Source organism: Anas acuta, unplaced genomic scaffold, assembly GCF_963932015.1.
Source record: "Anas acuta unplaced genomic scaffold, bAnaAcu1.1 SCAFFOLD_420, whole genome shotgun sequence".
NCBI lineage: Eukaryota > Metazoa > Chordata > Aves > Anseriformes > Anatidae > Anas > Anas acuta.
Window position 1 is genome coordinate 1 of NW_027076235.1, and position 14,713 is coordinate 14,713.

The following is a 14,713-nucleotide window of genomic DNA, read 5'->3' on the forward strand; positions in this document are numbered from 1 at the left end:
TGTCCCCCCCCAGGCCCGCGAGGAGGAGGATTACATCCGCTGGCTGAAGGGACAAGGGGACATCCCCGAGGAGGAGCCGCTGCGGGACCTGGTGAGGGGCTGGGGATGGCCCCGTGTCCCCTGTCCCCTTGTCCCCGTGTCCCCTTGTCCCCGTGTCCCGTCCCCTTGTCCCTGTGTCCCCCCGGCCCCATGTCCCCTTGTCCCCGTGTCCCCCTGTCCCCATGTCTTCATAGCTCTGTGTGCCCACAGCCCCGTGTTCGTGTCCCCAAGCCCCCTGTCCCCATGTCCTCACTGCCATGTCCCCGTGTCCCCAAGCCCCCTGTCCCCAAGTCCCCAGCACAGCATCCCCGTGTCCCCAAGCCCCTTGTCACCATGTCCCCAGGCCCTGTGCCCCCACACCCTGTGTCCCCATTTCCCCACAGCCCATGTCCCCAAGCCCTCAGAGCACTGCATCCCTGTGTCCCCAAGGCCCTTGTCCCCATGTCCCCACGCCCTGTGTCCCCATGTCCCCACACCCCATGCCCCTTGTCCCCGTGTTCCCATGTCCCTGTCCCCACACCCCGTGTCCCCATGCCCTGTGTCCCCGTACTCCATGCCCTCTGTCCCTGTGTCCCTACACCCCATGCCCCGTGTCCCCATGCCCTGTGTCCCCATGTCCCTTGTCCCCATGTCCCCATGCCCCGTGTCCCCGTACCCCATGCCCTCAGTCCCCCTGTCCCTGTGTCCCCACACCCCATGTCCTTGTCCCCATGTCCCTGTCCCCATGTCCCCCTGTCCCTGTGTCCCCACAACCCATGCCCCCTGTCCCCACACCCCATGTCCCTTGTCCCCATGTCCCTGTCCCCGTGTCCCCACACCCCATGCCCCGTGTCCCCATGCCCTGTGTCCCCATGTCCCTTGTCCCCAGGCCCTGTGTCCCCACACCCCATGTCCCTGTCCCCATGTCCCTGTCCTCATGTCCCCAAGCCCTGTGTCCTCACACCCCATGTCCCTTGTCCCCGTGTCCCCATGTCCCTGTCCCTGTGTCCCCATGTCCCCTGTCCCCATGTCCCTTGTCCCCATGTCCCTGTCCCCATGTCCCCCTGTCCCCACACCCCATGTCCCTGTCCCCATGTCCCCAGGCCCTGTGCCCCCACACCCCATGTCCCTGTCCCCGTGTCCCCATGTCCCTTGTCCCTGTGTCCCCACACCCCATGTCCTTGTCCCCGTGTCCCCCTGTCCCTGTGTCCCCACACCCCATGCCCCCTGTCCCCACACCCCATGTCCCTTGTCCCCATGTCCCTGTCCCCCTGTCCCCACACCCCATGTCCCTGTCCCCATGTCCCCCTGTCCCCACACCCCATGCCCCTGTCCCCACACCCCATGTCCCTGTCCCCATGTCCCTTGTCCCCATGTCCCTGTCCCCATGTCCCTTGTCCCCATGTCCCCACAGGTGCCCCTGCAGCGCTACTGGGCCGACCCAGCGCTGGACCCCGGCGAGCGCTTCCTGCGGGATTACATCCTCAACCAGGGCTACCGCGAGGAGGAGGAGGAGGACGAGGAGGAGGAAGACGAGGAGGAAGGCGGCCAGGGGTGAGCGGGGACACCCCCCCTCGTCCCCTTTTTGGGGACACAGCTGTCCCCTCACCTCTGTGTCCCCCCCCTAGGGCCCCCCCGGGCCTGAGCGTGGCCGATTCCTCGGACGAGGGCGAGCTCTTCCTGGCGCGGCAGGAGGACTTCGAGCGCCGCTACAACTTTCGCTTCGAGGAGCCCGGGGCCGAGCAGGTGGGGAGTTGGGGACATAAAAGGGACAACGGGGACAACGGGGGGACGCTGACGATGCCCCCCCTGCCCCCCCAGGTGAAGACGTACCCCCGGAGCATCGCCACCTCGGTGCGGCGCCGCGACGAGCGCCGCAAGGAGAAGCGGGAGAAGGTCCGGGAGAGGAAGAAGAAGGTGAGAGGTGGGAAGCTGGGGGGGGTCAGGGGGGGTCCCTGCCCCTCTGTCCCTCACCCCGCTGTCCCCCTGTCCCCTCCCTTTGTCCTTCTGTCCCCAGGAGAAGGCGCGGAAGCGGGAGGAGCTGAAGCAGCTGAAGAACCTGAAGCGGGAGGAGATCGCCGCCCGCCTGGCGCGGCTGCGCGAGGCCACCGGCAACGCCGCCGTGGGCTTCTGCGAGAGCCAACTGGAGGGGGACTTCGACCCGGCCCAGCACGACCAAATGATGGCCGTGGGTGTCCCCTACCCCCTTTGTCACACCCTGTCCCCCTGCTGTCCCCTCCCCGGCTTGTCCCCAACCCCGTGTCCCCGTCCTTCGGTGTCCCCGCTGGGCTCCTCTCCGTCCTGTTGCGGCCCCGTCCTGTCCTGCTGTGACCCCTTTTCTCCTGTCCTGTCCCCTCTGACCCCGTTATTGTCCCCTCGTTGTCCCCATCCCGTCCTGACCCCATTATTGTCCCCTTTTTGTCCCCACCCCGTCCTGACCCCCTTCTTGTCTCCTCCTTGTCCCCATCCCACCCTGCCCCCATCCCCATCCCTGCTGCTGGGGCTCTTTCTCTCCCCCCTTATCCCATCCCCCCGTCCTGCCCCCCTCCTGTCCCCTGGCCTGTCCCCAAGCCCCCCCCTGTCCCCAAGCCCCCCCCCGTCCCCACTGAGCCCCCCCATCCCCACTAACCCCCCCCGTGCCCCCCCAGGAGGTTTTTGGGGACGATTACTACGGCTGCGGCGAGGAGGAGAAGCCACAATTCGAGGACGAGGAGGACGAGGAAGGCCCAGAGGGTGAGTAGGACCGAGCCCCCCCCCGAGACCACCACCGTGTCCCCCCCCCAAGGCCACCAGAGCCCCCCCCACGTCCCTAACGTGTCCCCCCCCCCCCCCAGACTGGAACTGGGATGCGTGGAGCGGCCGCCGGGAGCCTCACTGCGAAGACCCCGACTTCGTGGTGCGTCTTCCCCCCACCCCTATAACACCCGGGGGGGGGAAATTTGACCCCCCCACGCCAACCCTGTGCCCCCCCCGCTTAAGATGGACGCTGACTACGACCCCGCCGCCCCCCCGGCCCCCCCCAGGAAGAGGGAGGCGCCGGCGCTGGGCAAGAAGCGGCGCCGGACGCGATTTCGGGAGGCGGTGGAGCGGGAGAAGCCGGCGTTCGACCCCGGTAACATGGGGGTTCCCCCCCAAATCCTATTTTTTTCCCCGGGGGGGCGGTTACTGAGCCCCCCCCCAAAATTTCGGCACAGCCAGCGGCACCTTCGAGCAGTACCTGGATGAGTATTATGGGCTGGACTACGAGGACCTGGTGGGGGACCTGCCGTGCCGCTTCAAGTACCGCAACGTCGTCCCCTGCGACTTCGGCCTCACCACCGACGAGGTAGAGCCCCCCCGGGGGGGGGACACACACCCCTGCCCCCCCCCCCCCACAACATCCCGTGACCCCCCCACGGGGCCTGCACCCCTCCAGGATCCTTACAACCCCCCCTTTTTGCTCCCCAGATCCTGGCCGCTGACGACAAGGAGCTGAACCGCTGGTGCTCCCTGCGCAAGACCTGCATGTACCGGTGAGGGGGGGGTGGATTTTTAGGGTGGGGGGGGGCTTTGGGGTGTCCCCCCCCCTTGATTTTGCCTGGGGGGGGGTCCTGGCCTGCAGGTCGGAGCGGGAGGAGCGGCAGGATCAGGCCAACTACAGCCGGCGGGCGCAGAACACGTGGAAGAAGCGGCAGATCCTAAAATCCCTCGCGGCCACGTACGTAGGGGACCGGCGTCACTGGGGGGGGGTCACTAGAGCCAGGGGGGGGTCACTACAGCCTGGGGGGGTCACACACAACCCCTTTAAACCCCCCAAATTCCCTGCAGCACGGAGGAAGAGCCCGAAGCGGCCCCAGCCCCGAAAACCAAAGTGGGGAAGAAGCAACGGGACAAGCGGCGGCGGCAGCAAGCGGGGGCCCCCCCGGCTGCCTCTGCGCCCCCCCCAACAGCCTCTACGCCCCCCCCGGCTGCTTCTGCGGCCCCCCCGGCTACCTCCACGCCCCCCCCGGCCCCTACCGGGGGGGTCCGGCCACGGGGCACGGCCCCCTTGGGGGCTGCCGTGCGCCTGGGGGGGCGCAACTTCAGCGGGAGGCGGCTGCAAGCCTTCGGCCTCAACCCCCGGCGCCTGCGCTACCGGCAGCTGCTGCGGCAACGGCGAGGGGGGGGCACGGTGAAACGCCCCCCCCCCCACCCCAAAATCGTGTGTCCCCCCCCCTTAAAAAGAGGCGATGCTGAGCTTCAAGTACACCTTTAATGGGACAGGCAGCCGAGGGGGGGGCCTGAGCCACAATAAATAAACCCCGACCCTCGCCGCGAGCAGCGTGACGGCCGAAATGACCCCATTTTGGGGTGGGGGGGGGCACGGGGGGGGGGTAATTTCCAGCAGTGGGGTGCTTGGGGGGGTGGGGGGGTCGGCTCGTGTCCCCCCCCCTCTTCCCAGCCCCTTGGGAACGGAAAAAAATCAGCCCTGAGCGTGCAGCGACCCTGAGGGGAAAGGGAGGGGGGGGGCTCAGGGTTGCCCCCCCCCTCCCGGCTCATCCAGTGTACGGCCCCCCCCGGGGGGTCCCCGCGGGCCCCCTCAGAGGAGGACGAAGTCGTCCCCGCCGTTTTTTCGGCTTTTGTGGCGGCGGGGGGGGGCAGCGGGGGGGGGCAAACGCGGCTCCTCCAAACCCTGCTCCTGCGCCCGGCCCTCGGCTATGGTGAACATGGGGTAGCGCTCCTGGCCCGGGGGGGCCTCCAGCACCTTTTTTTTTAAAAAAAAACAACGTGAAGAGGTTGGGGGGGGGCCCCCCTTGGATAAAATCAATTTTTGGAGGGGGGGGGGCACTCACCCGGGCCAGCTCGGCGCAGAGCTCCTCCAGCTCGTGCCCGCGGCGCGCGTAGAAGCCGATGGCGCAGCTCGGGTCCATCTTGGCGAAGGGCAGCTTGCGGGGGGAGCTGCAGTGGAAAGACTGGGGAGGGGGCGGTGGGGGGGGGGGGCGTGGTGCCCCAAGGAGCCCCCCCCCCCTCCCATTAGCCCCCCCAATTAATTCTCCGCGTCCTTTCCTTGTTTTTTTTTTTATTCCCCCCCCCCCGGCAGCTCGCACCCACCTGCAAGGGGAAGGCGTCGCGGGAGGTGTCCACGTAGGGCTGGCAGTAGTGGGGGTCCAGGTAGAGCAGGAAATTATCTGGGGGGGGGGACAAGGACAAGGGACACAAGGGGGGGGCCCCACGGTGACACCGGGGGTGCGGTGACAGCTGGGGGGGGCCCGGGGGAGCTCCACGGTACCTTGGAAGCCGACGAAGTAGAGGGAGTGCCGCGGGCGGCCCCCGATGATGCCCACGCAGGACTTGAGCTTCAGCAGCTCCTGGGGGGGGGCACGGGGATATTTGGGGTCATTTTGGGGGGGGGGACACGGGGATATTTGGGGTACGTTTGGGGGGGACACAAGGACATTTGGGGTACGTTTGAGGGGGACATGGGGACATTTGGGGGCACACAAGGACATTTGGGGGCACGTTGGGGGGGCACGGGGATATTTGGGGTCATATTTGGGGGGGGACACGGGGTTATTTGGGGTACGTTTGGGGGGGGACACGGGGACATTTGAGGTCCGTTTGGGGGGGACACAGGGATGTTTGGGGGCACATTTGGGGGGGGACACATGGGGATATTTGGGGGACACTTGTGGGGGACACAGGGACATTTGGGGTCACGTTTGGGGGGGCACCCGGGGATATTTGGGGTCACTTTTTTTTTGGGGGGGGTGGGGGACGAGAATATTTGGGGTCACATTTGGGGGGGCACCCGGGGATATTTGGGGTCACTTTTTTTTTGGGGGGGGTGGGGGACGAGAATATTTGGGGTCACATTTGGGGGAGACACTGGGATGTTTGGGGTCACATTTGGGGGCGTGCAACATTTGGGGTTGTGTTTTTGGGGGCACACGGATACTTGGGGTCACATGGGGATATTTGGGGTCACGTTTTGGGGGGGCGCGACATTTGGGGTCACATTTGGGGGGGACACGGGGATATTTGGGGTACCATTTGGGGGGGCACACAAGGACATTTGGGGGGACATGGCGACATTTGGGGTCATATCTGGGTTCTTGGGGGGGCTCTGTAGGGTTTGGGGGGGCCCTCAGGTTCGGGGTGTCCTGGTTTAGGGCACCCTGGCACTTTTGGGGTGCCCCGATGCGTGCAGCAACCCTACATTTTTTGGGGTGCTCAGGTTAGGGTGGGGGCCCTAATGGGTTTGGGGGTCCTGAGGGATTTGGGGATCCCAAACCCAATTGGGGTGCCCTGGTTAGGATGAGGACCCTGACAGACTTGGGGTGCTTTGTTTGGGATGTCCTGATTGGGGGTGAGGGTCCCAAAAGTCTTGGGGTACCCTGGTGGGTTTGGGGTCCCCACACACTTCTGGGGTGCCACGCTTAAGACAGGGCCCTTGGTGGATTTGGGGGACCCTATTTGGGGTGCCCTGGTGGATTTGGGGTCCCCACACACTTCTGGGGTGCCCTGCTTAGGATGAGGCTCCTGGTGGATTTGGGGTGCCCTATTTGGGGTGCCCTGGTGGATTTGGGGGACCCTATATGGGGTGACCTTGTGGATTTGGGGTCCCCACACACTTCTGGGATGCGCCACTTAGGATGAGGCTCCTGATGGATTTAGGGTGCCCTGGTGGATTCGGGGTCCCCACACGCTTCTGGGGTGCCACGCTTAAGACAGGGCCCCTGGTGGACTTGGGGGACCCTATTTGGGATGCCCTGCTGGATTTGGGGTCCCCACACACTTCTGGGGTGCCCTGCTTAGGATGAGGCTCCTGATGGATTTGGGGTCCCCTATTTGGGGTGCCCTGAGGGATTTGGGGTCCCCACACACTTCTGGGGTGCCTTGCTTAGGATGAGGCTCCTGATGGATTTGGGGTCCCCTATTTGGGGTGCCCTAAGGGATTTGGGGTCCCCTAGTTGGGGTGCCTTGGTAGATTTGGGGTCCCCACACACTTCTGGGGTGCCCTGCTTAGGATGGGTCCCCTGGTGGATTTGGGCGCCCTATTTGGTGCACCCTGATGGATTTGGGGTCCCTTATTTGGGATGCCCTGAGGGATTTAGGGCACCCTGTTTGGGGCACCCTGATAGATTTGGGGTCCCCTGATGGATTTGGGGTCCCCTATTTAGGGCACCCTGATGGATTTGGGGTCCCCTATTCGGGTCACCCTGATGGATTTGGGTTCCCCACACCTCCCCGTGCCCCAGAGACGCAGGTTGTCCCCTTTTCCCCCCCCCCAGGGGGACAAAACCCCAAAACCCCCCCAAAAACCCCCCCAGCCTCACCTTCATGCCCTCCACGTAGACGGGGTTGAGGCGCTCCCCTCCCAGCCTCACCGGCACCAGCACCAGCACGGCCCCATTGGCGACCCCATTAACCAGCCCGGCCACGTCCCCCTTGTACACTGCCAAAATTTAGGGGCGGGGGGGGGGGGCTCAGCCGGGACCCCCCCACATTAAAAAATAAAAGGGGGGAGCCCCCAGCCCCCCCCAGCACCCACCAGTGCAATCCTGCGAGACGTAAACCGCGAGTCCGGCGGCTTCGGGGCAGCTCTCCACCGCTTTCCTGCATGGGATGGGTGACCCTATAAGGGGTTTTTTTTTGGGGTGGGGGTCTCCCCGAGCCCCCCAAGCCCCCCCCCAGGGGTTTTTACCTGAGGATGTGGGCGACGATGGAGGGTCCGTACCAGTCTCCGGCCCTTTTCCCCGCTCCTCGTCCCAGTTCCACCAGGCGGTGGATCCCCAAAGGGGCCCCCGGGTGGTCCCCAAAACAGGCCACCAGCGCCCGGTGCCACCGCTCGGCCTCGGGGGGCGCGGGGGGGGACAGCGGGGACCCCCCCAGAGCCCCCGACCACGTCCAGTCTAGGAACGAGCACGGGGAGGGGGGCGTTAGGGGGGATTTTTTGGGGTTGGGGTGGTTTTGGGGGTGGGATCGCGGTCGCTGTGTCCCCATCTCGTCTCTGTCGCTGTCACAGGGGACACCCCGGGGACCCCAAAAGATCCCAACCCCAAAACAATATGGGGTCATCAGGGACATGGGGACACCCAAAGAAACCCCAAAACACCCCAACCCAGAATATGGGATCCCCAGGGACACAGGGACACCCAGAAAACCCCAAAACACCGCAAATCAGGACAATATGGGATCACCAGGGACAGGGGACGCCCAGGGAACATGGGGACACCCAGGGAAACCCAAAATACCCCAAATGAGAGCAATATGGGATCACCAGGAACACAGGGACACCTAGAGGATATGGGGACTCCCCAGGGGACATGGGGACACCCAGGGGACCCCAAAACATCCCAACCCAGAATATGGGATCCCCAGAGACACGGGGCCACCCAGAAAACCCCCAAACACCCCAAATCAGGACAATATGGGATCACCAGGGACACGGGGACACCCCAGGGGACCCCAAAACATCCCAACCCAGAATATGGGATCACCAGAGACACGGGGACACACAGAAAACCCCCAAAACACCCCAAATCATCCCAATACGGAATCCCAGACGACACGGGACCACCCAGGGACCACCCCCTCCCCTCCCAGTGCGTTCAGCTATCGGGAAAAATTTCGGGGCACCGTAGGGGGAAATCCCAAATCTTTTTGGGGTGCCCACCTCTCCCCAGGAGGTGCAGGAGCAGCCCCTGGGCCAGCAGCATCTGCCCCGAGCGCAGGCGCAGCCCCAGCCCCCGTCGGTGCTCCAGGAGGTCCCGGGGAGCACCGGGAAATCTCTGCGGTACGTCAGCCACAAACGGGAACAAAAATCCCGACGGAAGCGTTCGGCGTCCTCTGGGGGGGGGGAAAACGGTAAAATTTTGGGGGTCCCAAAAGTCCCGGGACCCCCCCCCCAAATAATAGGCCCCCCCCCCCCGGTGCTCACCCTCTGTCCCCAAGCAGTAGGCGCGGCCCAGGAGGTGCAGCGGGGCCGCGGGGCTGAAACGGGTGCGGGGTCGGAGGGTCCAGCCTGGGGGGGGACACAAAAGGGAGACCCCCCCAGAACAGTCGGTTAAACCCCAAAATGGTTGGGGACCCCCTGGGGTAGTCGGTGACCCCCCCGGGATGGTCGGTGAAAACCCCAAAATGGTTGGGGACACCCCAAAATGGTTGGGGACCCCCCAAAATGGTTGGGGGCATCCCAGGATGGTCGGGGACCCCCTCCCCTAATAACGACCCCTCCCCAAAAAAAAGCTCCCGAGACCCTCAGGACCCCAAAACGGCCCTAAAAGGGCCTTATCCCCCCCCATCCCACCCCCGACCCCATTTCTCCCCCCCCCAAGGACCCCCTGACCACCCCATTCCACCCCCGTACCCCCCCGGTAACCTCCGAGCCCCATCCCAAGACCCCCGGGACCCCCCCCCCCAAGGACCCCCTGAGACCCCCCAAACACCCCCGTAACCCCTCCGGTAACCCCCAGCCCCCATCCCAAGACCCCCGGGACACCCCCCCGGGACCCCCTGAGCCCCCCACACACCCCCAGGACCCCCCCCAGAGCCCCCCACCCCATTTACTCCTATCCCCAAGCACCCCCGGACCCCCCCAGGACCCCCCCGGTAACCCCCAGCCCCCATCCCAAGACCCCAGGACACCCCTGACCCCATTAACACCCCCCCCACAGGACCCCCTGAGCCCTCAGGACCCCCGGTAACCCCCCCCAAAACCCCCCCCTGTGCCCCCCCTGACCCCATTCCCACCCCCCCCAAAGACTCCCTGAGCCCCCCATACCCACCCCGGTGCCCCCCAAACCCTCCCCGTACACCCCCGGTATCCCCCCCAAAGACCCCCCTGTGCCCCCCCTGACCCCATTACCCCCGCCCAAAGACCCCCTGAGTCCCCCGTACCACTCTGGTACCCCCTCATTACCCCCCCGGTACCCTCCCGGTACCCCCCGGTGCCCCCTTTCTCCATCCCAAGCCCTCCGGTGCCCCCCCCAGTACCCCCCCGGTTGCCCCCGGTACCCCCAGACCCCATCCCAAGCCCCCCGGTACCCTCCCGGTACCCCCCGGTGCCCCCGTTCCCTATCCCAAGTCCCCCCGGTACCCCCTAACACCCTCCCGGTAGCCCCAAGTGCCCCCCCGGTGCACCCCGGTGCCCCCTTTCTCCATCCCAAGCCCCCCGGTACCCCCAAACACACCCCCGGTACCCTCCCGGTGACCCCCAGTACCCTCCCGGTAGCCCCCGGTGCCCCCCCGGTACCCACCCGGTGCCTCCGGTCCCCATCCCAAGCCCCCCGGTGCCCCCCGGTACCCCCCCGGTACCCTCCCGGTACCCTCCCGGTGCCCCCCCCCTCACCATATCTGACGCTGTTCAAAGCCGACAGGAAAACGGCCCCGCACCCGTTGCCCCTCACCGGGCCCGGAACCGGAACCGGGGCCTTCACCGGGCCCGCTACCGGAAGCGGAAGCGGAAGCGGAAGCGGGACCGGGAGGGGCCCCGCGGCCGCCGCCCCCCCCTCCCCCCGCCGCGGGCCCGCGCTCATGGCGGCGGCGGCGGCGCGCGGGGCGGGGCGGGGCCCGCGGCGGCGGGGGCGTGGTCCCGGCGCCGGGGGGCGGGGCCTACGGGCACGGCCGCCGCCATTTTGGGTGCGGGCAGGCAGAAACCGGAAGCGGCGTCGCGGCCGGGCGGAAGTGTGGGGGGTTTCCATGGTGACGGGGCCTAGTGCGCCACTTGGGGCGTTTGGGGGGGGGATTTGGGGTTACGTTTAGGGGGGGACACGGGGGATACTTTTTGGGGGCGTGACATTTGGGGTCATTTTGGAGGAATAAACGGACATTTGGGGTGACATTTGGGGGGCACAACATTTGGGGTCACGTTTATGGGGGCACCCAGGGGTATTTGGGGTCATTTTTTGGGGGGGGGACGAGAATATTTGGGGTCACATTTGGGGGGGGGACACTGGGATATTTGGGGTCATATTTGGGGGGGACACGACATTTGTGGACATTTGGGGGGGCCACACAAATATTTGGGGTCACATTTGGGGGGGTGCAACATTTGGGGTCACATTTTGGAGTCACATTTTGGGGGGGGACACGTGGATATTTGGGGTCATATGGGGGGACATAGGGATATTTGGGATCACATTTTGGGGGGGCACAATATTTGGGGTCACATTTTGTGGGGGACACAGGGACATTTGGGGTTCCATTGTGGGGATGTAACATTTGGGGTCACGTTTTGGGGGGCACACAGATATTTGGGGTCACACTTGTGGGGTCACACGGGGATATTTGGGGTCACGTTTTGGGGGGCACGACATTTTGGGGTCACATTGGGAGGACACAGGGATATTTGGGGTCACATCTGGGTTCTTGGGGGGCTCTGTAGGGTTTGGGGGTGCCCTGGTCAGGCATAGGGGGCCCTCAGGTTCGGGGTGTCTTGGTTTAGGGCACCCTAATGGGGTTGGGGTGCCCACGCACTATTGGGGTGCCCTGGCACTTTTGGGGTGCCCAGGTTAGGGTGGGGGCACTGATGGGTTTGGGGGGCCCTGATGGAATTGGGATTCCCTATTTGGGGCACCCTGGTGGATTTGGGGTCCCCACACATTTCTGGGGTGCCTCGCTTAGGATGGCGCCCCTGGTGGATTTGGGGTTCCCTAGTCGGGGTGCCCTGGTGGATTCAGGGTTCCCTAGATGGGGTGCCCTATTTGGGGTGCCCTGAGGGATTCAGGGCGCCCTAAAGGATTTGGGGTGCCCTGGTGGATTTAGGGTTCCCTATTTGGGGTGCCCTGAGGGATTTGTTGTGCCCTGATTTATTTAGGGTTCCCTATTTGGGGTGCCCTGGTGGATTTGGAGCACCCCGATGGATTTGGGGTGCCCTGATGTATTTGGGGTGCCCTATTTGGGATGCCATGTTTGGGGTGCCCTGAGGGATTTGTTGTGCCCTGATGTATTTAGGGTTCCCTATTTGGGGTGCCCTGGTGGATTCGGGGCACCCTGAAGGATTTGGGGTACCCTGATGGATTTAGGGTTCCCTATTTAGGTTTCCCTATTTGGGGCTCCCTGCTGCATTTGGGGCACCCTGACGCATTCGGGACGCCCCCACCCTATTGGACTGCCCTGATTGGGGTCGGGGGGGGGGATCCTAATGGGGTGGGGGCCCCGGGGGCAGGTTTTGGGGTGCGGGGATGGGGTCGGGGTGCAGGCCGGGACCTGCCCCATGGGTGCGGGCAGCCAGACGCGGGCAGCCCCAGCCAGACGGGCGGCCACGGGGACCGGTTCGGCGGCCCCGCCCGGCGCCGGGGGGGGGCAGGGGATTTTGGGGGGGGTCTGGGGATTTTGGGGGGGCTCCGGGATTTATGGGGGGGCGCGGGGAATTTTTTTTTTGGGGTGCTCTGGGATTTTTGGGGGGCTCAGAGTGTCCTGGGGGGACCCTTAAAGAGGGGGTTGGGCACCTCCAGGAGGGATGGGGGGGGGTGGGAACATTTTGGGGAGGCTCGGGGAATTTTGGGGAACCCCTGGGGTTTTTTGGGGGGGCTGGGGAATTTTGGGGGGGGCTTTGGGATTTTGGGGGCGCTCGGAGTGTCCTGGGGGGACCCTTAAAGAGGGGGTTGGGCACCTCCAGGAGGGATTTGGGGGGGGCTCGGGCACATTTTTGGGGGCCCCGGGATTTGGGGACTCTGGGATTTTTTGGGGGGGGCTCTGGGATTTTTGGGTGGGGACTCTGGATTTTTTGGGGGGGCTTTGGGATTTTTGGGGGCTTGGGGTGTCCTGGGGGGACCCTTAAAGAGGGGGTTGGGCACCTCCAGAAGGGATCTGGGGGGGATTGGGAACATTTTTTTGGGGGGGCGAGGATTTTGGGGGGGGGTCGGGGATTTTGGGGTGTCTCAGGGAACTTTTAGGGGGCGCTCTGGGATTTTTGGGGGGCTCGGGGTGTCCTGGGGGGACCCTTAAAGAGGGGGTTGGGCACCTCCAGAAGGGATCTGGGGGGGATTGGGAACATTTTGGGGAGGCTCGGGGAATTTTGGGGGGCCCCGGGGATTTTTGGGGGGGTCTCAAGGAATTTTGGGGGGTTTGGGGATTTTGGGGGGGGCCTCGGGGTGTCCTGGGGGGACCCTTAAAGAGGGGGTTGGGCACCTCCAGAAGGGATCTGGGGGGGATTGGGAACATTTTGGGGGGGGCTCGGGGAATTTTGGGGGGGCTTTGGGATTTTTGGGGGGCTCGGAGTGTCCTGGGGGGACCCTTAAAGAGGGGGTTGGGCACCTCCAGGAGGGATCTGGGGGGGATTGGGAAAATTTGGGGGGGGGTCTTTGGTATATTGGGGGGCTCGGGTAAATTTGGGGGGGGTCATGAGATATTTGGGGTGGGCTCGGGTATATTTGGGGGACTCAGGCACATTTTGGGGGGGGCTCGGACACATCGGGGGGGGCTTGGGTGCATTTTTGGGGGATTTGGGGCACATTTTGGGGGGTTTTGGGTACGTCTTAGAGGCTCGGGTGCATCTGGGGGGGGGCTGAATTTCGGGGGGGGGGGGCTCGAATTTGGGGGGGGGGTCAGGGATGTCCTGGGGGATTGGGGATGCCCACGGAGGGGGTTGGGCACATCTGGGGGGGGCTTGGGCACACCTGGGGGGGGGTCACACACATTGGGGGGGGGCACACACACCTGGGGGGGGGCACACACACATGGGGGGGGGCACAGACACCGGGGGGGTCACACACACCTGGGGGAGGTCACAGACATCTGGGGGGGGGCACACACACATTGGGGGGGGGCACACACACCTGGGGGGGGTCACAGACATCTGGGGGGGGCACACACACATGGGGGGGGTCACACACATCTGGGGGGGGCACACACACATGGGGGGGGTCACACACCTGGGGGGGGGGCACACACACTTGGGGGGGTCACACACATGGGGGGGGCACACACCTGGGGGGGGGGCACACACACCTGGGGGGGGTCACAGACACATTGGGGGGGGCACACACACATTGGGGGGGTCACAGGCACCTGGGGGGGGGTCACACACCTGGGGGGGGGGGGGCACACACCTGGGGGGGGGTCACACACACCTGGGGGGGGGCACAGACACCTGGGGGGGTCACACACACGGGGGGGGGCACAGACACCTGGGGGGGGCGCACACACCTGGGGGGGTCACACACCGGGGGGGGGGGCACAGGGGCTCGGACACGTCCCTGGAGAGCTTTGGGCACCCCCGAGGTGCCCCCCTCGGGGGTCCTCGCCCCCCCCTAACCGGGATGAAATTTTTTTTTTTTGGGGGGGGGGGGGAGGAATTTTTTTTTTTTTTTGGGGGGGGGGGGCGGCCCAAATGCAGGAGCTGCCCCCGCCCCGCCCGGCCCCGCCCGGCCCCGCCGCGCCCCACCGGAGGCAGCGCAGCGCGGAGCGGCGCCGGGTCCCCGCGGTGAGTCCCTGGGGGGGGGGGACACCGGGGGGGGGGGGGACACCGGGGGCTAGTGGGGAGGGGGGGGGGAGGGCAAGGAGAGAGCGACCCCCCCACACCCCCCCCCAGCACACACGCCCCTCCCAGCAGGGGGGAAAGGGAGCGGGTGGGGAAACTGAGGCACGGGGGAAAGGGGGGGCGCTGAGTTTTGGGGGGGGCACGATTTACCCCCCCCCCCAGCCCCCCCATTCCCACGGACCCCCCCATCCCATTCCCACGGCTCTCGGGACCCCCCCCCCCTCATTCCCAAGGCTCACAGCGCCCCCCCCT

At 65.6% G+C, this 14,713-nt stretch overlaps 2 protein-coding genes across 2 annotated transcripts; one reads left to right on the forward strand and one right to left on the reverse strand.

Annotated features, from left to right (window-relative positions):
- Positions 1-4: 4 nt before the first annotated feature.
- On the forward strand, positions 5-4,307 carry KRI1 (KRI1 homolog; the record flags this gene model as incomplete). Its single annotated transcript, XM_068668625.1, has 12 exons — positions 5-91; positions 1,433-1,572; positions 1,647-1,764; positions 1,840-1,935; positions 2,036-2,206; positions 2,667-2,751; positions 2,853-2,914; positions 2,998-3,130; positions 3,213-3,343; positions 3,466-3,530; positions 3,620-3,715; positions 3,826-4,307. Coding segments are annotated over 12 exons (1,611 nt in total), but the record flags the coding sequence as incomplete, so codon positions are not given.
- On the reverse strand, positions 4,231-10,555 carry LOC137849138 (cysteine protease ATG4D-like). Its single transcript, XM_068668628.1, is given in 11 exon segments — positions 4,231-4,741; positions 4,830-4,949; positions 5,089-5,165; positions 5,267-5,345; positions 7,314-7,432; positions 7,529-7,593; positions 7,682-7,889; positions 8,654-8,713; positions 8,716-8,826; positions 8,918-9,001; positions 10,328-10,555. Coding segments are annotated over 11 exon segments (1,275 nt in total). The 5' UTR covers positions 10,515-10,555; the 3' UTR covers positions 4,231-4,576.
- Between the last annotated feature and the right edge of the window lie 4,158 nt (positions 10,556-14,713).